General features: G+C 39.6%; 1 protein-coding gene across 5 annotated transcripts in view; it reads left to right on the top strand.

Annotated features, from left to right (window-relative positions):
* Positions 1 to 25,870, top strand: part of HIVEP1 (HIVEP zinc finger 1) — a 136,296-nt gene that overhangs the window by 94,951 nt on the left and 15,475 nt on the right. For 4 of the 5 annotated variants that reach the window (XM_046640033.1, XM_046640032.1, XM_046640031.1 and 1 more), the window contains 4 exons: positions 1,986 to 7,942; positions 11,274 to 11,407; positions 12,118 to 12,293; positions 16,784 to 16,885. In XM_046640033.1, coding sequence (XP_046495989.1) covers positions 1,986 to 7,942; positions 11,274 to 11,407; positions 12,118 to 12,293; positions 16,784 to 16,885 — 6,369 coding nt within the window. The remainder of the gene's footprint in view (positions 1 to 1,985; positions 7,943 to 11,273; positions 11,408 to 12,117; positions 12,294 to 16,783; positions 16,886 to 25,870) is intronic. The other variant, XM_046640035.1, reaches the window with a different exon arrangement.

The raw sequence follows: 25,870 nt of genomic DNA, 5'->3' as shown, positions 1-25,870 counted from the left end.
GTAACTCTTATTTTCACTTCAGCTTCATTTTCATTGAAGTACAAAGTTACATTTTACTCTTTTTGTTTAAAACATATGTAGAATGATCCTATCAAAACTTACTGTGTGTGGTATTTCTTGGTGTTCTGCCAGTGGGTTGAATCTTTGAATTTTTCTTTGCAGTGTAAGGCATTGTTTAATTTTTTTTTTATGAATAAGTTTGTCTAAAAAGAAAAGCTCATTCTAAAAAGTATGTAAAATATAACAAACATGTTGACTCCAAGCAGGGCTCCGGTGCAGAGGCCCTGACGGGGCCTGACGTGGGCAGATTTTTTTTTTTAAGTGTCTAGTGTTTGCGCTCTGACCGTCGCCCTAGTTGAGAACTCCTGCTCCTGCAAGTGGTTGCTCCTCTCTGCTTCTATATTTATTCTGCCAGCCTCCTGCCTTCCACTTTTATGCTACAGCCCCCCACCAGGCTTTCTGGAAGTGAGTGGGAAATTGCTCACCCTCGCTGAGGGTCATCATATTTCATTTTGCCCATTTGCCAGATAGAATTAATTAGAGGTATACAGTACATCTTGACTTTGTTACATTCATCTTGAGGCGGGGAAACACGTTTTATGAATGAGTGGATTGAAGAATAAAAGATTTGTTCAACATAATTTGGTAAAGGTATCAACAATACTGATACTTTTTTCCCTATTATTCCTTAGCTCAAATATGTTAGTTATGAGATACCCTCCTTTTTTTTTTCCTTTCCTTTTTTTGCCCTTCTGATTATGGCGGGTAAATGTATCTGTAGTTGGATTGGTATGTGTTTTTTTCATTAAACTAATATATGACAGTACATAAACTAATGTCACAAGATGACTTAGACTATGTTTTATTGTATGTAAATTTTTATCTTCAGTAAATGCAAAATGGTTATTATGGTGTAGACATTTTGGTCTAATATGAATTTCAGATATGTACACTGCAAGAGCTATTTGAAAATAATGAGGAATTAGAGTAGTGTTTGGCTTTTCTGCAAATAAGTAATATAAGCTTGAATAATTTCGGTTTGTGTGCCCAAGGATACAGCAAATGGAAACACACTAAATTATGGCAAGTATTTATTACTCAAAAATATAATAGTTGACAGAGATTGTGAGTTGTTGATGCCATTTAAATGCTAATGTATTTCTAGCACAGCCCAAAATGGAGGTGGTGCCATCTCCTCTGTCTGGCAGGAAGCTTTAGCTACGTACCTACCTGCCTATCATTAGCAACAAAGAAACGTCGCCATTGAATATTTTGTTCAGTTAAATTGGTGACTTTTTTTTTCCACTGAGGGCCATTACAACATTATGACTTCTTTAGTTTTGTTGGTGAAGAGACACAAATCAGTGGATTCATATTTTTCTGTTCATTGATATAATTGCTAATATAGCAATACTTGATGGTTCTACCAGCGGATAGCTCATGAACGTCTTGTATGATTGCTCTAAAAATTATTATATGGTAGCCATTTTTCTCATAAGAATATTAGTATTGCCTATTAGAGCAATACTGTTATTTAGAAACTTGAGAAGTTTGCTTTAAGAGATATAAATGTGATAAGATGGTCAAATCTCCCTCACAACCCCCTGCATTAAAAGGTTGACTTTTCTTCTTTGTGGGCCAGCTGTCTCAGACTGTTGTGTAGACAGAGTCCTCAGCTGTGAGGGTGAGGGGAGGAGGAGAATTTAGTTTTGAAAGATCTGGTTCCAGGATCTTGGGGGGAGAGGGGGTCAGGAGAGGAACACAGCGTTCTTGAAATGTACTCTAAGGTCTTTGCGTGATGGTTCCAATAGATTTTGATTGGCAACATTCTTAAGATTGCCAGGATGTTAGAATGCAGCTTTATCCAAAGTAGGCTTTCCTTAAATGACCTTCTTCAATCCTCCTAACACCCTCATAATAGCGTATGTACCCATTTTGGTATATGTACCATTTTACCAATTTTTTTATTTTTGTTTTTTTAACAGAAATCTTAGAGGCTGGTATTAAAGGAACTTCAGAATCGCTTAAAGGTGTGAAACGAAAAAAGATTGTAGCTGAGAATCACCTGAAAAAAATACCAAAATCCCCACTGAGAAATCCTCTTCAAGCAAAACACAAACACAACACACAAGAGCCCTCTTTCGCTGTCCTTCAGAGTGCTTCAGAGTCTCACAAGAAACAGAACCATAGTCCTGTGAAAAATGGGAAGCAGGTTACCAGACAAAATGGAGAGACACCCGGGATAACTGCCGAGGCCTCTAAATCTGAAGAATGTGTCTCCCCAAAGAAGCCCTTGGCTCTGCAGCACCCGTCTGAAGCGCGCAGGTGGAGGTCGGAAGGCTCTGACCCCGCCAAGTTAAATTTGCCAGATGGAAAATGTGACTCGAGTTCTCTGTCAGGTACAGCCAGGACTGACCATAGTGAATGTATCTCCTCTAACTGTAGTCCTGCTTCCCCCTCGTACACGAACACCGCGTTTGATGTCTTACTGAAAGCAATGGAGCCAGAACTGAGCACCTTGTCACAAAAGGGCTCACCTTGTGCAGTTAAGATAGAAAAACTGAGACCAAATAAAACTGTACGATCCCCTTCTCAGTTGAAAAACAGCTCAATGGATGCCCCAAACCAGACTTCGCAAGAATTTGTTGCTGAATCAAAGTCTTCTTGTACCTCATATACAGCGCATGTGTCTGCTGCTCAGAAGAATGAGCAAGCAGCCGTTCAGTCAATTTCTCATTCATATAATCAACACGAACACTTTGTTTCTAAATCTAACCAACAAAATCAACAGCTTCCAGCGTCTTCAGGTTTCCCAAGATCCCTGACGAACCCGCACGATCAAGAGAACGCCAGACTTGGACAGGTTTATAATACAGCCGTGACGTCATCAACTTCACCTTCCGGTAGAACTCAGGTTACTCCTCAAAACCAGCAAATGGATTCTGCTTCACCCATGTCAATAAGTCCAGCCCATTCTACACAGTCACCCCCCACCCCGGTTTATAATTCAACTCCTGTCGCCTCTGTTGTTAATCATAGCGTAGAACAAATGTGCAATCTTCTTCTGAAAGATCAGAAGCCAAAAAAACAAGGAAAGTATATTTGCGAGTATTGCAATAGAGCTTGTGCAAAGCCTAGTGTGCTTTTAAAGCACATCCGCTCCCACACCGGAGAGCGACCCTATCCCTGTGTGACCTGTGGATTTTCGTTTAAGACTAAAAGCAATCTGTACAAGCACAAAAAATCCCACGCACATACTATCAAACTGGGTCTTGTCTTGCAACCAGATGCTGGTGGTTTATTTTTGTCACACGAGTCCCCCAAGGCACTTAGTATCCATTCAGATGTAGAAGACAGTGGGGAGAGCGATGAGGAGGGTGCTGCTGATGAAAGACACAATGAGCCTGGCTCCGTGGACCTGCAGCCTGTGCAGATAATGAAAATGCTATCAAATTCTGAAGTTTTACCAAAATCAAGTTCCATTCCAGGCAATCCAGATCATGTGGTAGGTGACTTGTCATTACAGGCCAAATCTTCAGAATCACAAGCTGTGACAGAGTTACCAAAAGTTGTGGTCCATCCCATCAATGTGTCCCCTTTGAGGGTTGACAGTCCAAAGGTTACGGATTCCAAGCCTGAACTTTCTAGTGCACAGAAACAGAAGGACCTTCAGGCAACCAGCATACTGTCACTTTCAGCTTGGGCGTCCTTTCTAGAGACTGATGAGAAGTCCCGTCAGAAAGGGGACATGAGTCAGCCAGAAGGAAAACAGGAATCTCACGTGGGAACAGTACATGCCCAACTACAAAGGCAGCAGGCCACTGATTACACCCAAGAGCAACAAGGAAAACTGCTGAGTCCTCGAAGTTTAGGAAGTACAGACTCTGGGTATTTCTCACGTTCTGAAAGTGCTGATCAAACAGTGAGTCCACCAACTCCTTTTGCTAGAACGTTACCCACCACGGAACAAGACTCAAGTAAGAATAATGGGCCCCCTGCACCTCGTATCAATACACCAGCGCCTTCCACTCTGCCAGCAGGTGAAAAAGCATTGCTCTTACCGGGTCAGATGCGCCCGCCTCTGGCAACAAAAACACTTGAAGAACGGATATCAAAGCTCATCTCCGACAATGAAGCCTTGGTAGATGATAAGCAACTGGATAGTGTAAAGCCACGGAGAACCTCTCTCTCACGACGAGGAAGTATCGATTCCCCCAAATCGTACATATTTAAGGATTCTTTCCAGTTTGACTTAAAACCTATGGGACGGAGAACAAGTTCCAGCTCTGATATACCAAAGTCCCCTTTCACCCCTACTGAGAAATCAAAGCAAGTGTTTCTTCTGTCTGTACCTTCCCTTGACTGTTTGCCCATTACAAGAAGTAATTCTATGCCCACCACAGGTTATTCAGCTGTACCTGCAAACATAATACCTCCCCCGCATCCTCTGAGAGGAAGTCAGTCATTTGATGACAAAATGGGCACTTTCTATGATGATGTCTTTGTATCAGGACCTAACACTTCTGTGCCCCAAAGTGGACATCCGCGTACCCTTGTCAGACAAGCAGCAGTGGAAGACTCGTCAGCAAATGAGAACCATGTCGTCGGGATTGGACAGTCCTTGGATGAGAGCTATCAGGGATGCGGTGCCACTAGTGAGCCCGTGTCAGCAAGGAACAAGCCATTGGCGCCAGGCTCACATTTAGAAAAAAAGAAGTCTCATCAAGGGCGAGGGACAATGTTTGAGTGCGAAACCTGTAGAAACAGGTACAGAAAACTGGAAAATTTTGAAAACCATAAGAAATTTTACTGTTCAGAGTTACACGGACCAAAAACAAAGGTGACTATAAGAGAACCTGAACACAGCCCCATGCCTAGCAGTACCCAACCTCAGATTCTGCACTACAGAGTTGCTGGTTCCACAGGGGTCTGGGACCAGATGCCCCAGATAAGAAAAAGGAGGAAGATGAAAAGTGTTGGAGATGATGATGAACTTCAGCAAAATGATAGTGGAGCTTCTCCCAAAAGCTCCGAAGGCCTTCACTTCCAGAATACTCTGGGCTCTGCCTCCAGTTTGTCAAAACATAATGTTGCCATAACAGGTGACCAGCAGCATAGAAATATTCAGTTGCAAAACTCCCAAATTCAGCTTGTTGCCAGAGGCTCCGACCAGAGCGTGGATCCAAAGCTGTCCACTATCGTGGAGCAACAGATAAGTTCAGCTGCCCAGGACAAGGGAGAGCTGAAGAGACATGGGACTGGCATCTCAGTCATCCAGCATACAAACTCGCTGAGCAGACCCAGTTCATTTGACAAGCTTGAGTCTTTTGAAAGAGGTTCCCCAGTTTCTTTCCAGGAGCTGAGTAGAACCGTGAAGGCTGGGTCTCTGACAGTAATAGGAATTTCCCAGGAGGAAGGTCACCCTTCTCGGGGCACGTCTCATCCTCCCCAGCCTGCGCTATCAGATGCTCTTAGAGGAGAACTTCAGGAAGCTTCAAGAAAGATTTCAAGTGAACGACATCTGTTGGGACAGCCCTCAAGACTTGTTCGGCAGCCCAACATCCAAGTCCCAGAAATTCTGGTCACTGAGGAGCCAGATCGGGACCTTGAAGCCCAAGGCCACGATCAGGAGAAATCAGAGAAGTTCAGTTGGCCTCAGCGTAGTGAAACCTTGTCAAAATTGCCGACAGAGAAACTACCGCCCAAAAAGAAGAGGCTCCGTCTTGCTGAGATAGAGCATTCCTCCACTGAGTCCAGTTTTGATTCCACTCTCTCCAGGAGTCTAAGTCGGGAGAGTAGTTTGTCTCAGACTTCGAGTTTCTCAGCTTCGTTAGACGTAGAGGACATTTCTAAAACTGAGGCTTCCCCCAAAATCGATTTTCTAAATAAAGCAGAGTTTCTCATGATTCCAGCTGGCTCCAACACACTTAATGTTCCTGGAACTCACCGGGAAATGAGGCGTGCTGCATCAGAACAGATTAACTGCATGCAGACATCAATGGAGGTCTCTGATTTCAGAAGTAAATCGTTCGACTGTGGAAGCATAACTCCACCTCAGACAACACCGCTCATTGAATTGCAGCCTCCAACATCCCCTTCCGGTATGGGGGTCCCCGGGCACGTGCCTCTCTTAGAAAGAAGGAGAGGCCCACTGATACGGCAGATATCTTTAAACCTAGCTCCAGATAGTCATCTGTCTCCTGTGAACCCATCATCTTTCCAAACTGTTGCTCTTCCCAGTGTGAATGCAGTGCCATTCCAGGGGCCTCAGCTCCCTAATACACCGTTAGCTGAGTTTCCTACAAATACATTGCACTCCCAGACTCACGTTAAAGATCTGCGAACAGAAACTTCAAATTCCAACTCTACTAACATCTTTCCTGTTCAACAGCTTTTTGGTATCAATTTGTTAAATCAAATCCATGCACCCCTTAGCCACCAAAACACACAGATTTCTCTGCAAGTGTCTGCACAGAGTGTCAAACCAGATGCAAGTCCCAGTTCCTGTGTATCTTCTAAAAGTGAGGATTGCTTTGCTCCCAAGTACCAACTTCAGTGTCAGGTTTTCACCTCAAGCCAGTCTTGCTCTTCCAGTCCTGTACATTCTTTGCCAAAGCAAGTTCTTTCAGATCCAGTTGGGGCCAACTGTTGTGCAGCTTCATTAGCCTTACCAACCAAATTAGTAGATGCCGTGTCTAATTCATGTCCTCCACCGCCACTGAAGCTCGGGCCCCTCAGTGGTCAGGGGCAGAAGGTGCCGACATCATTTCCGCTGCCTGTGCATCTGCAGGGTAATGTCCCAGCGTACTGTTTTGCCACAGTCACACCTCTGCCACAAATCCTGGTGACCCAAGATCTATCCAGTCAGCCAACTTGCCAGGCTAATCGTAGTATGGTGCCAATCAGCGAAGAGCAAAACTCCATGCCAAAATCACAAAAAGATCACCAGAGTGCTTTGCCAAACCCAGGGGAGGAACTTGTTTCCAAAAGTGTTTTTTCAGAGATGGGCCAAAGTTGTTCTCTGTCAGAATCCTTGCCCATAACTCAGAAAATGTCTATCGGTAGACTTTCCCCCCAACAGGAATCTTCAGCTTCAAGTAAAAGGATGCTTTCCCCAGCAAATAGTTTAGACATTGCCATGGAAAAGCACCAAAAGCGAGCTAAAGATGAAAATGGAGCTGTTTGTGCAACAGACATCAGACCGTTGGAACCCTTGAGTCCAAGAGCTAATGAAGGTCATAAACAGAAGAAACCTGTTTTGGTGAGGCAAGTGTGTACTACAGAGCCTCTTGAAGGTGTGATATTGGAACAGGATATTTTTTCTCACTCTGAAATTAGTAGCGAGGCTGTTAATTTGACAGATGTTTTACCAGCTGATAATTTATCATCAGGACCCTGTAAGCCTGTGGTTATAGAACCTATAAAAGAATTGCAAGAATTTGAAAACATCAAGTCATCCGCATCGCTAACTCTTACAGTTACAAATTCACCTGTCCCTTCAGAAAATACTCACATTTCTCCTTTGGAATGTATAGACAACAACCAAGAAAGGAAGTCTCCAGGGGTTAAAAATCAAAGTGACAAAGTGAACATTCAAGAACAAAGTCAGCCTACAGCTACCACTCTTGCGGTGTTTGATGCTGGAGACACGCAGCAGCCGTCCTTCCCCAGCCTGAAAACCACAACCAACTTTACGTGGTGTTATCTGTTGAGACAGAAGGCATTGCATTTGCTACAGAATGACCAGAAAACTTCGGCCTACACTGATTGGACCGTGAGCGGTAGTAATCCAAATCCACTCGGTTTGCCTACAAAAGTTGCTCTTTCTCTCCTTAATTCAAAACAGAAGACTGGAAAATCACTATATTGTCAAGCAATAACTACGCATTCCAAATCAGATTTATTGGTCTATTCAAGCAAGTGGAAAAGCAACTTAAGCAAGGTACTTGAAATATCATTTTTCTTCAAAAATAGTTTGTGCAAACTAGTTTTAACATGTCTCACCTTTAAATATTTTAATTGGAAGTTGTATTTGAATTCTGAATGACACATGGTGCTTTCTAAGGGTGTAGTTATTTGAAGGAAAGGATGGTAAGTTTACCCAGGAGTTAGACTGATAAGGATCACCTGGAGTCCTTTCAGTGGTTCTGTCTTGAAACATTTTGGAAATAACTTGCCAGGAGTCCTTTTTTTTTCTCAGCTGAATATTTAAGTCCTTACTTAATGGTATAGATACTCATGGTTTTATTTTCGTCTTTCTCTTGTATTGAGTTTTTGTTGTTGTTTAGAGAGAGGAGATTATGTTTATGCTTTGTCTCTGCTAATGCAGGGGAGCAGAGGTGTAAATAATCAAAGATTGTTACATTTGCTTTTGAAATATCAGCAGACAGCCATTCACACTTGTTTTATGCCTCATACCTGACCCCTGTCCCCTCTCCGTGCTGATCCCACCTCTCTTCCAGGGTAGCTCTGAGAGGTCATCTTAGTGCTAGAGAGATGATTCACGAAATAACTAACTCATACGCCTGATAATTAAGTTGATTTGGTCAAGATTTATAGAGTAAGGTGATAAAACTATAACTTGTCATTATTTGTGGAATCAGTCTCATTAGAGTTGTTGGCTTTATTAAATGGGAAAAATCATTTAGGTGACTAAGAATAAATAAATAGGTAAGGGATTCATCATGTTGGACTCGGGAAATTCAGAATTACAGAGTCAGTCCTTGACCTCTCCAGGTTCACAAGCACATAATACAGATACGTAAACATACTTATCAATAAGAAAACACCACAGTATCAGTATTATAAAAGAAGTATGTACGACTTCTAAAGGAAGGAAGTCCCTAACACTACCTGCAGGTTGAGGAGGTGTGGATATAGGGAAGATATTCCAACAGTGATGATATTTAGCTGAGCCTTTAAAACAAAGAGAGATTTCTCAGGAAAGCAAGAATGAGAGATTTGAATAGTCTGTCAGATGACATGGAAGTGAGAAAGAACCTGGTTCATGTCAAGAACTCCAGGGAGTCTGTCATTAGAAGGTGGTGTAAGTTTGAAACACTGACATACTTTGAAGTTGGAAATGTAGGTAAAAAACGAAGAATGCTTATGGTGGTGGAGAGCCATGATGCTTTCTCTGTGAAGGAGGTGCGTGCAAACCATTTGTGGAATTTCATTTTTAAATACCAGCCTATTCTAGATCTGCTAAATCAGAATCTTAGAAGATGAGACCTGATGATGAGAATTTAAACAGAGCTCCATAAATATTCCTTAAGTGCCTATGAGAGTGCCTACTCTCCTTCTGTACTACAGGCCCTGGCAAAATTACCCTGGAAAGGTGTTTCTAGATTTGGAGCTAGGAGAGAGCTCCAGGTGGAAGATGTAGAGATTCTTCAGTGCGTAGGTGTAATTAATGAGATTGCACAGGGAGAGTGTAAAAAAAGAGATGATGGCCTGGAGTGGATCCCGAGGATCACTACTGTTTAAAGGGTGAATGGAGGAAGAAAGTCGACATAGGAAACTGAAACAGTTGGTGAGAGAGGAAGGAGGAGAACCAGGAGAAAGTGGCATCACGCAGATCCAGGAAGGAGATGTTTGCAGGAGAGTCGTTCAAGCAGAGGTCAAGTGAAGATGGAGACTGATGTCGTATCTGCACTGAGCGGTTCTCATATCACTGGAGACTTCAGTCATATGGGCAAGTGGCTACAAACGGTTGGGTACTGGGTTGACTAACTCACCACCCACAATGGAAAAGAACAGATAAATTCTAAAGTAAAAGGATTTCTAAGAGAGACGATGGGTCAACAACGTATAATGCCGTAGAGTGGTCAAGCATAGAAAGACTAAGGAAATGATAAGGATTTTGGCTTTTAGCTCACTGGTAACTTTGGTGAATAGAAGCCAGATTTGATAGTAAGAAAGTAAGCAAAAGATAAGTGGGAGTTTGGTACTGAACAGAAGGTAAGAAATAGGATTACCATTACAGGGATAAAGTCAGAGAACGGTGTGTGTATATATTCCAAATTGTGGGGAACCCTGATGTGTTTACCAGGAAAAGAGGAGACGGTTGCATTTTCTCCTCTTGGGGTCAGTGTCATTACCTCTTCACACCACCTTTTTGGGAAACAGGCCAGCAGCTTCTGTTTGCTCCTGGCTTTGTAAGGACAGGGGCTTTCCAGGGTCTTCTGTCTGAGACCACATAGGCCCTCCATCCATGATGCACACCCCCCCTCCTCACTCACTGTTAGTAAGTCATTGCAGTACAATAGCTGTCTACTTGATGATGTAATTTTTAAAGGAGGTTTGTAACAAAGAGGCCCTTCATCAGGAAAGTTGTGCCTTGTGTTGCATTTGGCCGGAGGACTGGAGTTTGATCCTTTGCTGTTAACACTTGACCTTGGACATGTGACTTAACCCTGAGAGCGTCCTTCCTCTCTGGGGTGCACATAGGCCCCTGCGCTGCCTGCCTCACAGGATGTGTGAGAGTGGAAGGGGCTGAGGGAGTGAGGAAACTGTTTGTGCATGTTGTGGTTGTGTAAAATCCTGTATCGTAAAGTGGTGTCACTATGATGTTTCTAGAAGAAAAGCATACATTGTTTATCATTTTTATGTTCAGTACTTTTTTCTGGAGATTTAATGATTACCGGGCCAAAACCTAACTTTTGAGCTGACCTATCTCATAGTTACCAGTATTCAGGACTTGTGAGAAGAGATGGAGAGGAACTCTCATTCTGGTTTAAAACACTGGGAGGAAGGGGAGTAAAACACTGAGGAGTGGGCGTCTGCTCTAACGACAGTGCCTGGGAGTTGAAGGGGCTTAGCCTTGTTTCTCAGGAGTGTGAGACGTTACCACATCAAAGGGTAACTAGCTCTTTTCCATTGCCAGAGAATGAACTCTTTAAGAAATAAACTCTAGTTTCAGTGGCTGGTTAGATATAAGAAAGAATATTTAGTCTATTAAAAGAAGTTCCTGTTAAACTCGTGGGACACCAGGGTGGGCGCTTGTAAAGCCTTTATTTGGGGGTGTCGTGGACTGTGGTGGTATTTTAAAAAAGCATAAGATTTGTCACTTTGCTTTGGTATAGACAGATGTATTAAAGATAAGGGAGGAGATAAAGCAAATGACCTTTAAACTTGTGACTTCGTGAATTGCATTTCATTAAGTTAACTATATGTACTGTGCTCTGCCGTGTTTTAATTTCCAAGTGAAACATTAGCATGTTTATGTTTTCAGTTTTATTAAATTAGTTTCTCTTTTTTTTTTTCCCTTTCAGAGAGCATTAGGTAATCAAAAGTCCACAGTAGTTGAATTCAGCAATAAAGATGCCTCTGAAATTAACAGTGAGCAAGATAAAGAAAATTCCTTAATCAAAAGTGAACCAAGAAGAATTAAAATATTTGATGGAGGGCAAGTACAAATTTTACTTCTTAAATGTACATTTAAACTTACTTTTTAAATGTACATTTGGTTTTATGTGAATGAAGACTAGTGCCAATTTTATATAAATGTTACTAGGTTTCTCAGCTTATTAACAGAATCTTCGTGGCAAGATATATGTTAGTATTATGTTAAATAATTCTATTTTGATCAAGAAAATGATAACTCTTTAGGAAACGCTGTAGGTCCTACAAGACAGCTAAGAACCAAGTTTTCAGGTGAACCCTGGGTTTCGTGTTGATTTACAGTAAGGAGAGACTTGGGAAATGTGCTCTGGGAGAGATGAATTCATTGCCTATTTGATGTCTTTGTGTATTTGGTTATAAGAAAAACAAATTGTAGAAGCCAATTGTAGTGATAGTGAAGCTCAGAAATACTTTAATACAGTTGTGATTCAATTTAACAGTAAAGGAAACTTTTAAACCAGTGACCTAAAAAGAAGAAATATTTGAAAGTTAAACCTAGTATTGAAGAAGGTTGTTTGATTAGAATTAGCTATTAAATATTAAGTGTTGCTGTGAAAACTGGAATATTCTGTTGCTCATAAGTGTGCATAAAATTTATATTGATGGACTATAAAAATTGTGCCTGGTTTTATTTTTTAGGTTGACTTAATCATCAATATTTTCTCAAAGACATAGTCTCCAATCTCCCTATTCGCTTTTCTTTCTTTAAATCAGATATAAATCAAATGAAGAGTATGTGTATGTCCGAGGCAGGGGAAGAGGAAAGTACATTTGTGAAGAATGTGGAATACGTTGTAAGAAACCCAGTATGTTAAAGAAACACATACGAACCCATACCGATGTCCGCCCCTACCACTGCACTTACTGTAACTTCTCCTTTAAGACTAAAGGTATGAGATGACGTTGCTTCGTGGTCCTTTTTCATATGCGTTGAGTTAGTAGCGCTAAGACCCAGCTTTGCAGATTCTTTGACCAAGGATGCAGTAGCTTAAATAGACTCATATTAATTACATCTTGTCAACATTGCGGTCTTATTTCTTTATATGTTTCTAGACCTCTTGGGAAAAAGTTTTTAATTATACACTTTTAGAATTTGTATAATAAATATAACATTTTAAAAGGAGCAACTGCCCTTTTTTATTTTACTTTCCAAATCACAGTTGCATAACATGGTGACAAATAGATTTTCAAAAATGTTTACTTTGGGGCTGAGGAAGAAAAAGAAATTTTCATAATCACAAGTAAATTCACTTCAATGCTGAGAGTTTGAAGAAAAATTTAAAATAATAACTACAGTAAACATAATAATAACATTCATCTCTTATTATCTACTTTTAGGCATGCATAGTCATTTCTTTTGCTTTTCCATGATGCTTTTTTTGTTACCCAAATTCTGTTGAATTTCAGCTTCAAAAATTTTCTAACTTTTGTACTATTTAATGTGTATTTTAATGTTTATGAAGAACTCAGGACTAGTCATTGAAATTATATTTAGTACTCTCTTTATTCTTTATATGTTTTCATTTAAACTGTAAGCCTTTATTATAGTTAAGGTAATCTTACCCTCCACAAATTCTCAGTTACATGTAACAGATACACTACTATAAAATGTTTGCTTTTTCCATTGGGCTCCTTGTTCATGAATTATTCCATAAAAATTTGTTATTTGAGATTTAATTTCATATACCACCCTTTAAAAAATCAGAATCCCTCTAAAACAAAGCAATGTAACCATAAAATTTTGTCTGAAAGAACAATATCTAAACAATATTTAATGGATAATTTTTTACAGAAAATACTTTATTTTTATCCCTTCGAGTTAACATTTGCTTTTTCTGATTATGTTGGTTGTCTTAACAGTTTTTGTTTTAAATAGTGATCAGTTCTTGAACAAAATTTATTACATTTTTTGGCTACTTATTGTCATTTTAAAGAGAGTTACAATATGTAGCAACTAAATAGCTTCACATTAGTTCTCCTTAAATGCTAATAGTACCTGGAACAAGAGTGGTAGAACAAAAGGAAGAAGCAAGAAACTGTTTTTCAGATGGCTTGAGTATTCCTAAAACGTTTAAAGAAACCCGGAGGAGGGAGGAGGGGCGCTGCTCTCAAGTCCTGTGTTGAGAGCTGGAACCTCCTGGAAGTGGAGGGTGGATCTCAGGAGGATTTTCCGGGTCTTGCGTGAAGCCTTTGATAGGATAAAGCACTTTGATCTTTTAACCCTTGGATTGCTTTTCCACTGGTCTCGATCCTATGATTAATGAACATCTATTAATTTCCAATATGAGACCAGGAGCATATTTAATAGGCCAATATTACTAATGTAAGATGACCAAGTACAGAATGATGGTACCAAATGAAAGATCAAGGTATAATGTGAAATGGGAATTTCTCAGTAAAAGGAGGAAAAAGAATCAGGATATTTAAAAATTATACTGATAAAATAAAAGGCAATAAAGGAAGGAAAACCAACTGAAACTAGAGAGATTTCTTGGCAAAGAAAAATATTATAAATCACCAAGTATTAATCTTAGTGAAATAACTCAAAACAACATCATGTAAAATTGTAGGTAAATGTTTGTTAAGCGGTGGACAGAGCACAGCAGTCCCAGAAAAGTGAGCTCTGTGTTAGCAGTTTTCCTGTCTTTCATTTCTCTAATACGCTGCATGTCGAGTTTACATTAATTTTTTTATTTTGTCAGATAATTCATTGGAATTATGTGATAAATACTTATTTGAAGGAAGCTACCTTAGCTAAAGAGAGTGGTGGAAAAAGTATTAGAAATTCAGTATTTCCCTGTTCTCAGTGTGATGGTTCCCTTTTTTTATGGTCAGCTTTTTGTGAATATACGTACCCAGATTCCATGATTCCTTTTACAGGTAGCTAAGTAGTAGCAGACCTATCTAGATTAGGCTGTAGATTTTGCCCTGCTCTGATTTACTTACTGTCCTAGCAGTTCAGCTCTACTTCTCGTCGGATGTGTCTGGTTGTTAACAGAAAGAGTGATGTCATGGCATGCTCGATAAATACGGGTGTGCAAAAGGAGTGATCTGTGGTGCCAGAAATTGATGCTTCTGATGGTAATGCTTATAAAACTGTACTTCGTCACGTGTCCTCTTAGTTTATTTTATGAGTACATTTTCAAAACAATTTTAATTGATTTATTTTCACTATTCAGCTTTAAAGTTCAGTCAGCAGAAAATATACAGTAAGCTTGCATCTCTGCAGGATTAGTCCCATTTATATCTTGGAAAGCTGGACTCTATATGTAGCTATGGGAACCCAGAAACAAAGTCTCTCATGCTTTCCAGGGAATTTAGATTAATGTTTGTTAAATCTGTTGAAAAATTTATCTAGTAAATTAATACACGAAGTTTATAGCATTGCCAGGGGGTATTTGCATTTTAAATAGGCATGTTTTGCATATTTTAAATGCAGATTGTTTAAATTATTTCAGAATTTGATTAATAATAAGTAATAGCTCAATTAATGAGAAAATATGCTCATTAAAAACTTATATTCCCAAATTTGCCTAGTTACGATTATACATTAAATTCTTAGAAGGCAAATAACCTACTCTGATTGTCTATTTAGGAAACAAAAGCATTTTGAAAGAGATTAGTGGACCTTGTGATTTGGTTTGTAATATTGTTATTGTACTGAAAGTCAAAAGTTTCAGCCATGTTAAGATGGTGAAATCATTTTTTATAACTTTTTAATGGGAAAATTTTGAAGCATACAGAAAAGTAGAGATATGTATAATGCACACCAATATGCCCATCATCTTCTAACAGTTGTTAACATTTGCCATATTTGCTTCTTATTTTATTTTTTAAGTGTACTTGAAGTAAATGTCAGACATGACCAAGCCATTTAAGCCAGGCATTATCTCCAGAATCTCAGAGGTCTCGGGGTGATGGATCTTAGACATTATCTGGTCCAGGCACCTCTTACACCTAAACTCCTTGAGCACTCTAGGATGCTGTGCATATTATCTAGTGCAAGAATCGGCTTGAACAAGTGTGGCCAGTTCCATGGACCTAGTGCACTTTTAGTGGAATTGAAGCTCTGTAAATATAGCAATTTTGCAGGCCCTTCAGCTACTGCAAGCCCAAAATTTGGACCCATAATTCAGATATTTTTAGCTCTTCTACAGGCTTATTCTCAAATACTAGTTTGCCCCTGCCTGCCAAACTCAGTATTCAGTTTGTTTTCTCTAAAGAGATCATTTTTCCTTGTTGACAATTTTTTGTGCGTGTGGCATTATCCTCTCCAGCTGCTTGGTGTCCTCAGATGAATCTGAGCTCTCCCTCTGCATTCATGATCACTTGGGGCAAGCGCACCCAGTGGTTCTCATTGAACCCAGTAATTCTTACAAAGGTCGATACACCAGCTGCCAGAGAGAAACACACCTTTAGAGATACTCTTAGGAGACTTCTAGTCAATGTGGTGAAGTGGAATTAATGCAGGAAATCCCTTCTCATGTTCCAAACACACAGAAATACTGTTTATAATATAACAACAGCCAAATATAGTTTTTTGTAGAAGTCAAGCTCAAAAGTTAAAGAGGCAAATTCCCAGGTACCAGAAATAAAAAAGAAACTCTAAGCTAGCATGGTGAATGGTTATTAAAAAAAAAAAAGTCCATAAGGATATTAAAGCCAAATATATGCCCACAGGCCTTTTAATCCAATTCTATGGTAGAGTCCGAGGCCTCTGAAATAAGCTGGCTCTCCTGTCCAGTGACTTTGGGCCATGTGGGGAAAAAGCTATCTGCTAAAAAGTAGAACTCTATACTTGTGCCATGCCAAAAAAATAAAAAACTGGTCTAGAATCAGTGGTCTGAAACCAATGAAACCATTAAGGTCCCAGGCAGAAGCAATTGGAAAACTGCCCCATAGAGATGTTCCTACAACCCAGGCAACTTCAGACTCCACGGAAAACAAACTTACTGAAAGTCAACTTGCAATAAAAACTATAAAGCATGCAAAGCAACAAAGTACTATAAGGGAGAACCAGCAGACACGACTGGTGGAGAATTCTGACCCCAGAAACTATAGATCCTAATGTAGTCTGAAAGGGACTTTAAGTATGTCTGAAGTGTTCTAAGAAATAAATAAGGACTAGAGAATAGAAAGCATAAGGCGAAAGTTGAGTTAAAGTAGAGGAGGCAGATTTGAAAAGGAGAAGTTATTACTAAAAATACCAAGGTTATTACAACATATAGATAACCAATATTTTTGTCCAAATTTTAGACGTTAGAATTGTATAACCACAATCTGTACTTTCACTTGAAATAGGAATGGAATTTTCCAGTGTTGACAAATGCAATAGCAAAATAATACTATGTAAGCTTAGTAAACATTCTTTTCCCTTAAGGAAATCTGACAAAACACATGAAGTCCAAGACACATAGCAAGAAATGTGTGGATTTAGGCGTCTCAGTAGGTTTAATAGATGAACAAGATACAGAAGAATCAGGTAAGGCTTTATTCCATATTTTTCATAAATGCTGTTTACAATGTTCTATTTTTTTTGCGTCCATACTCTTCTTTCCATTCCCATTGATACTGCCTGGTTCCCGTTTTCGTTACCTCTTGTTTATACTATGCAGTAGACTCCTAATCAGTTTTCCCCACTAATTTGTCTTCCTTCCTATCCTGCTGTCCCCGCTGATGTTAAATTAGTCTTCCTGAAGCGTGTGTCTGATCATATACTCCTCTGCTCCGAGTCTTTCATTGGTTTCCAGTTACCTGTCAGATAAAGTACGAGCCGCTTGATCTTACGTCCTCAGAATCCTCTGTAATCTGGTGCCTGCCTACTTCTTCACCCTTATTCCTCATTTCTTTCTTTCACTTACTCTAATGCTTGAATTTCCTGCTTACATGACATCGATCCGGCTCTCTACGTATACAGCCCTCCCCGAAAACCCCCGCCCTCAGTCCTGCACAGATGTGACTCCCTGTCGACACTGTCTCAATCTTACTTTCCTTCAAGATCTGGCTCAAATCCGCAGCCGTCAAGGAAGCCTTCTCTGATTTTCTCTTCCCACACCACTTGCAGGAAGCAATTTTTCCCTTCTCTGAACTCCGCCAGTATTTTATAGTTTTTCTTTCTGATAGTGTTGAATCCCTTTGCCTTACTTTGTGATTATTTACATGTTTACCTTATCTTGCCACTGACATTCTTAAGCATGTTATGAGCAGAATCCATGGCTGCATAATACTTGCCTCACCCTCAGCGCAGTGCCTGGCACATAGCAGCTGCTCCGGAAATATTTGTGGAATAAAAGATTTGTCTGCTTCTCCAAAATGTTTCTTATTTTGCAAAAGTTAACCAGTTGTTTTCTTAGCAATGTTAATTCAACACTTATAAGTATTTAGCCCTAACCAGTTTTGAGGGAAAATCTGTTTATCTGTTCTGACTAATCAGAGAATAGAATTATCTTTCTGTAAGATCTTTTTTTAAACCCAAGAATTTATCAACAAAAGAGAGAGCTTAAAAAAAAAGTTTTTTTGAAAAATGCCCTAAATTAAACATTTACCTGCTTGCTGTGTTTTACCTAATATACATTAGTTCGATACAGAGACAATTTCAAAAGAGAAAATGGTGAGGATATCATTGAAAATATAGGTAAAGAATCAAATGCAGTTAATTCCACCTGACAGCCAGTAACACACTAAATTAATCAGCCTGAATTTATTTCTAAATGTGCTAGAGAAGTGACTCACATGTTAAGTGGTACAGATGATACAATTCAGTATCTTAGGCACAAAGAAAGGACTGCCTTTAATCCTTTTTTGGGGATAAACTGATGAATTCTTAGTAGAAGAAAAAGCTAATCATAACAAATTTAGGCCAATAAGGAGTTTTTTAATGTTTTATAGACTGTTTGATGCTTTGATACGTATTGAGGATGATGGTATCAGGATTTAACAATAAATATCATGTTAACATATCTGTAACTTTTTTGTTATAGGAACATATGTGTTAAAAACTGATTTTTTTCCCCAGTTTTATTGAGATATAATTGAGATACATCACCATGTAAGTTTAAGGTGTACAGCATAATGGTTTGACTTACATATATTGTGAAAGTTGACTACAATAAGTGTAGTTAGCATCCATCATCTCATATAGATTCAATAAAAAGAGAAAGCTGGGCCAGACCTGGTGGCCTAGTGGTTAAGTTTGGTGCACTTGGCTTCAGTGGCCTGGGTTCAGTTCCCAGGCGTGGATCTACACCACTTGTCTGTCATTGGCCATGCTTTGGCAGCAGCTCACATGCAAGATGGAGGAAGATTGGCAACAGATGTTAGCTCAGGGCGAATCTTCCTCAGCAAAAAAAGGAAGAGAGAGGAAGCAAAAAAAAAAAATTTTTTTCCTTGTGATGAGAACTCTTAGGATTCACTCTCTTAGCCACTTTCCTGTGTCTCATCCAGCAGTGTTAGCTGGGGCTATCCTGCTGTACAGTCCACCCTAGGACTTATTTATCTGATAATTGGAAGTTTGTGTCCTTTGACCACTTCTCTCCAGTTCCCCCTCCCTTCACTGTCACCTGTGGTAACCACAAATCTGGTCTCTTTTTCTATGAATTTGTTTTTGTTTGTTTTTTGAGGTTTTTTTTAGATTCCATGTATAAAAACTGATTTGTTAATTGCTAGGAATTGAATTCTGTATTGGTGTCTTTGTTTAAAGACAAACATTTAATAAAATAAAATTAGTTTATCTGTAATTCACTTCTCATCTAAACAGTTTGTTTGATTTATTTTCTACTCTTAGTAGTCATGCAATAAATTAACTACCGTAACTATTTAAGTGAAAAAAAATCCCTCTTTATTATTTATTTGCTTTATTGCTCTTGTGTTGAGCAATTCAAAGTAAAAAGCTGGGAAAATTGAGTAAGTTTCAGCAAGTATATTTATTACCTGCAGGCTAGAAAAGGCACAAAGTAGAGGTTACAATATGAAATACCAATGTCTGAAAATGTGTAAATGTGAAAGGTGTTATTATTATTGTTATATATATTCTCATATGTTTTACTTCTTCAAGAGATGAGTCGTATAGAAATTAACTAAAATGTCTGTAGAGTCCTCTACGTTGTTAAGGGAAAGTAGTACTTGTGCATCCTCAGTTTGCGTAGGAGAATCAAGTGTGGTGTCCATTAGTTACACGCATTGTTTGGATCGGCTGGCTGACTGATGGACTTTTGTATCTCCATTCATTTTTGTATTTCTCACCTTGTTCCAGAAGCACTTGAAGCAAGTCTTTGATTATAACTCATACTTGATGGCTTAATTCCCTGTTCAAATTAAGTGTTCTGATAAAACTAGGTAGTTTTACCTGTTTTTCTCTCAGTTTAATTTTTTTAAATTACTGTATTTATGGGTAGTGTACTCAGAGTGTTTTCACGGTTTTGAGCGAATAGTAAATTATAGCATACCGGTGGATTTTACCAAGTGCTGTGTCATGCTAGAGATCTAATAATTGTTTATTAATATGCCAACAAAATATATTCTTCTACCTTTGCTCTATTATAGGCTTGGAATACGGCTAAAAATGTAGTAAACATTTGTTGTTTTAAGCAGATGGTCTTGTTTTCCTTTTATTATTCTCTTTTGTGCTTTTAAAAATACTTTGAGGGTTTTTTTAATAAAAAAGATACAAATAGTCTTACTACATGCACACATGCTTCACACCAGAGTTGATGATTATAAAAATTTTCTCACATTTGCTTCCAGTCTTTTTCATAAGTTCAGTATATTTTTTTGTTTGTTTGTTTGTTTTGTGGTTTTTTTTTTTTTTGAGGAAGATTAGCCCTGAGCTAACTACTGCCAATCCTCTTCTTTTTGCCGAGGAAGTCTGGCCCTGAGCTAACATCCGTGCCCATTTTCCTCTACTTTATATGTGGGGCGCCTACCACAGCATGGCTTTTGCCAAGCGGTGACATGTCCGCACCCGGGATCCGAACCGGTGAACTCCAGGCCACCGAGAAGCGGAACAGGCAAACTGAACTGCTGTGCCACTGGGCTGGCCCCCTCAGTATATTTTTGAAACAACCACCATTCTCTTACCCGCCATCACCAGCCACTCTCCCTCCCAGAGGCAAACAATAGCTATGTTCTGGGGTTTTCCTTCCCATTCATTTAATATACATGTTTATATCCATGAATAGAATGTGGTTTTGTTGTTTGTATTTTAAATTTGCGTAAGCAATCACACCTTGTATAGATACCTAGAAAATTAATTTTGCTTTATAATTTTAAATTGTTCTCTGGAAGAGACTTTCCATTTCTGCACATCCTTAACTATACCTAATATTTTGAGAGTTTAAATTTTTGGCAAATTTGATGGATAATAGTCTACTGTCTTTATTTGCCTTTTCTTGATTATAATCTTCAGTTTGAGTCTTCTTTTTCTTTTTTTTTTTTAAGATTTAATTTTTCCTTTTTCTCCCAAAGCCCCCCCCCCCCCCCCCCCCCCCCCCCGTTGTATATTTTTTTTTGTGGGTCCTTCTAGTTGTAACTTGTGGGATGCCGCCCCAGCATGGCTCGACGAGTGGTGCCATGTCCGTACCCAGGATTCAAACCGGTAAAACCCTGGGCCGCTGAAGCAGAGCACACGAACTCAACCACTCGGCCACGGGGCTGGCCCCTAGTCTTATTATTCTTTAAAAAGAAGTTTTACTCCATTGAATTGATGATAGTAAGAGATGGGATCTTGCCTAACAGTTCTTCACATGTCTGTGTTGAGGGGCAGCCTGGAAGCCTGCAGTAGGGCCCTGCGTGTCTGCAAGGAGTACTCTTTTCTGTCTAACGCTAGCCTAGAATGTTCCTTTTCAGTCTCCTTTGCTGGCTCCTCCTCATCTCCCCAGCTTCCAAGTGTAGTCCCCCAGCACTGTGGTCTCTAATCTCTTCTTGTCTGTCTATACTCCTGGTAATCTCATCCAGTCTCTTGACTTTAAACACCATCTCTATGGGGATGGCTCCCATATTCACTCCAAACTTGCAGATCCATCTGCCTCCTCACCCTCTCCACTTGAATGTTGAATGGGCATCTCAAGTTTGACGTGCCCCAAACTGATTCTAAGAAGCATGCTTCCCCTATAATCTTCTCTCATCCTTCCAGCTCCTAGACCAAAGATCTTGAAGTCATCCTGGATGCCCTCATTTTGCTTCCAATCCACCAGCAAAATCTTCTGGCTCTTCCTTTGAAATGTGTTCAGAGTTCAACCACTTTTAACCACCTCTGCCATCCATGCTGGTCACAGCTACCACTATCTCTGCTAAATTGCTTGTAGTAGCAACTGCTGACTCGTCTCTGCAGTTCAACCTCTTCCCCTTTTGCAGACTGTTTGCAACACACAGCCAAAAGTGTTTTTTTTAAAAATTAGATCATTATTTTGCTTAAAACCCCTCTAGCGGTTTCCTGTCTCATTCAGAGCACTGGTCTACCATACCCTGCGAGCACTCCGGCCCACTCACCCTTCCTCACCACCTCTCTGAAACTCGGCTCCCACCCCTTCCTCTCTTGCTCACCAGCTACAACCACACAAGTCTCCAGTCTCCTTGCTCTTTGTTGAACACACCCAGCAGACCCCTGTCTCGGGGCCTCTGCACTCCTTGCTTCTCTTTGGAAAGCCCTTCACCAGACACTGCACAACTTCTCCCGTCATCTCCCTTCAGCTCTCCACTCAAATGGCACCTTCTCAGTGAGACCTTCCAGAACCTTCCTATTAAAGAGCACCTCACTCTCTTATTGCCAGCATTACTTACACCCCTTATCCTGCTTTATTTTTCCTTATAGCACTTCTTGCCACTAGATGTGTGTGGGTGTGTGTGTGTGTATTTGTTAATTTTCTGTTTCTTCCAACTGGAAAATAAAACATAAAGACAGGATTTTATTGTGTTTACTTCTCTATCTCCAGCTCCTTAGGATTGTCCCTAGCAAGTGGTAGGTAGTAAATAGTTGTTGATTGAATGAATGACTAGAAAAAAATGACCTATCATCCTTCAGGAAATAATTCAATATTATTACTTTTAGAATTTGATGTATTAGTTTTCTATTACATTTCTTCACTAAAATCAAATAGTAGCTCTAGTACAATATTTAATGCCTTTACCTATAAATAGTGTTTACATAATATGACCACAGTTGACACAGCTATTGTTAAAGTGATGACAGCATTTATTTTTAATTTGTTATGTCTTGGTCATTGCATCAGACAACTAGACGTTAAATCACCTGACTCTTCCATTTTTTCATGCTCAGTAATGATGTCTTCAGATTGATAAAGATCTGTTCTGTTTTTCAGTAGTTGCAGAGAAGAAGAGGGTCTTCTCCTTTTGATTCATTCTTTATTTCTTTAGCCCTTCAACAACTGTTCAGTATATGCACACTCCCTGCCCTCAGGAGCTCCCTGCCCAGGGCTGTGATGTCGGAGTCACCTCAGGCTGGGCAGAGTTCACTTCCCAGGGCCGGAATCAGGGAAGGAGCAGTGGGATGACCAAGGGGATCCCCGAGGAAAGGGAAGGGATTTGTTTATCCACACATTGATTTATTTGAACAAGTTTTGTTGAGGGGGTGGGCTAAAAGGGAGCATGCATTCTGGGCTGAGGGAGTTGTTGGACAAAAGCGCAGAGGTTGGGAGAAAGGAATGATGTGAGTGGGATGTGATGGGAGAGTTGGACGGGGCGCACACCTGGGAACGGGCTGGGGGACAAGTAATACTATGCAAGGGAGTTTTAGCATGGGGAGCAGTCATTCTAGGTTTAACCTATACTCACTCATGCTTGAATGCGGAGTCTCTGCTGTGGCACTTTGTACTGATTTCTGCATGTTTTGACACTTGAAAACCATTATTTCTTAGACGTGGTTTTTCTAATATTTTTATTCTAAACACTCCATAATATATATACTGTTCCTTTGATTAAGAAAGTCTGATTTTTTTTCTTTTATCATCTAAAGTCGTTTAAAGCCATTACCTCTTTAGGCCCATATGCGTCTGTCTTTTAACCTGGATTATTGCCTCAAATGTTCTTGAAACAAGGAAACAAAATACAATAGGACTTTTAATCTGTGACCCTGGAGTTTTCCTTGCTGAGCTGTTGTTTGTTTTTTCCCTGCTGTTGCTGTTTTATTTTGTAGTGGGAATTTAGACAATAATAACTAAAAGAAGCAAGATTTCATTAAGTGGATAGTCCGAGTCAGCAACAACAATAATAAATAATACCCCAGCAGAAATCTTTCGTGCAGAGCTGTTTTTATAAACAAAGTCCTTCAGTGCCTCACCATCCCTCCTTCTCCACCAGATGGAGTTTCCAAGTTTGGGTGGAAAGTCTGGGAAAATTTTTCCCTTGCAACATTCAATTTTGTATGTATGTGTAAAAATGTGTAATGACTAATTCAGAAATCTAGCTCTGCATTTATTAAATTGGGGAGCATTATTTCCCCTGGAATTAATTTCTACTCTGACTCAGCATCACTGTGGTCTAGAATTTTCCCCATAGAATAGACTGTCATCAAAGATAAGAACTTGGTTTGTTCCTACTTTATTGTTTCTGTCTATGTGTTAAAACCCTACCCATATCAACTCCACAGGATGTTATAAGGAGTAGCAGCGTACGTTGTGAAATGTTTTATTTTACTGTCAATTTCATTTCCCCAGGAAAAATACAAATTATTAGGCATGTATTAGTAGTAGATGAAGTGGCTGACTTTTAGAAAAGTAGGAAGGAGAATCAATATTTTCAAGTATTACAGTTTTAAGTTTTGAAGTGTACATCTGCTGGTGGAGTGAAGCTCAGGTGTCCCAAGGCTGGTCAGTGTCAAATGATCTTATACGCTCCATTCTCCCTGCTTCCTCCTCGTGGGTTGGAGTCTCTCCCTGCCTCCTGGTTACACCGGGCAGTCTCCCCCTCTTAGGCATCAGGCTCACGGCAGTGGTTCCATCTGAGATTTTAGCTCCCACATAGGATTCTCTACCCATCTCAAGATTACTGCCTTACACTGTATAATAAATGAAAATAAGTGATAAAATTGTGTAAATGTAGGGTCTTTTTACATATAACTTGCTGTCTTTTCCCTTTTATGGTGAACAGTTTTTATCAAATGCTTTTGTAGCATCCTGGGATCTTGATGTTATTTTTCATATTCTTGGTCTAACATAAATCTGATATTAAACCCGTTGCACAGTACACTGCTAGACACCACACTGGGATTCCATTTGCTGCATGTCGATAATAAAAATTCAGGACAACACGGAGGTTTGGCCAGCAGTAAGGTGCCACCGCAGTTATCACAGTTAGCTTTCCTACCTTTATTCCTAAAGGTAGTGATTACAGTGCTTTTCAGATGCCTTTCATTACGCCTTCACTGCTGCTGTTGGTGAAAGACATCTGGTCTAGCTATATGAAAAGTGGAAGTCTGAAATAACCGAGTAAACTACCAGCTAAATATCCTTTGTCACCTAGATTTTCCTTAACGCAGTTGAAATTTGTCATTTAATAATGTTAATAGATTACAGATGCCTAAATTATACAGTGAATAAAGAAAAATAAGTAGCCAAATTTAGGAGCCGCATATCTTTTAGGAAACTAGTACTTTAAAAAGTCAGGTCTTGATCACTATGAAAATTTGTGACATTGTCTTCTCTAGATATTGAATAAAATTCCTAAGTGGTTTTGGTAATCACACTTCCTATTTCATGTCAACAGTGTAGTAGTTATGTCAGTAGAGGAGTCCTTAAGAAAGACTATCAGGGGCCGGCCTGGTGGCACAGTGTTTAAGTGCACACGTTCTGCTTTGGCGGCCCGGGGTTTTCCGGTTCTGATCCCTGGTGTGGACATGGCACTGCATGGCAAGCCATGCTGCGGTAGGCGTCCCACATATAAAGTAGACGAAGATGGGCATGGATGTTAGCTCAGGGCCAGTCTTCCTCAGCAAAAAGAGGAGGATTGGCAGCAGTTAGCTCAGGGCTAATCTTCCAAAAAAAAATACATAAATAAATAAAAATAAATAAATGAAAAGAAACATAGCCTATTAGATTCAGCACACTTCTTTGAAAGTCACGTATGTGTGAATGATCGATGCTAACAGGATATGCAAGAACTTGCTACATATATCTAAGTCTTGATTAATTCAGACATCTGGGAAATGGGGTAAATCTTTTTAAAGAAAAGAAAAAACCACAAGGGTGTTGTTTGGAGACCCCTGTGCCACACTTTGCAGAATAGCAACCCAGAAACCTAAGGATAGTGTTTTTAGGTTTATAGGACAAATTTAGGAGTTTGGTCATTTAATTGATCTTTTCTGTAGCACACACATACTCATTACCGAGAAATAGCATCTCCAGCTTTCATTCATTCAACAAAATTTTATTAAATGCTCACTGAAGGTCAGACAGTGTTACTCTGGGATCCCATCATAATATTTATTTTTTAAACATCATCACCATTTGGTTTTGTT

Source organism: Equus quagga, chromosome 15, assembly GCF_021613505.1.
Source record: "Equus quagga isolate Etosha38 chromosome 15, UCLA_HA_Equagga_1.0, whole genome shotgun sequence".
NCBI lineage: Eukaryota > Metazoa > Chordata > Mammalia > Perissodactyla > Equidae > Equus > Equus quagga.
The sequence above is the reverse complement of the archived record's forward strand: the minus strand, read 5'-3'. Positions and strand labels throughout refer to the sequence as shown.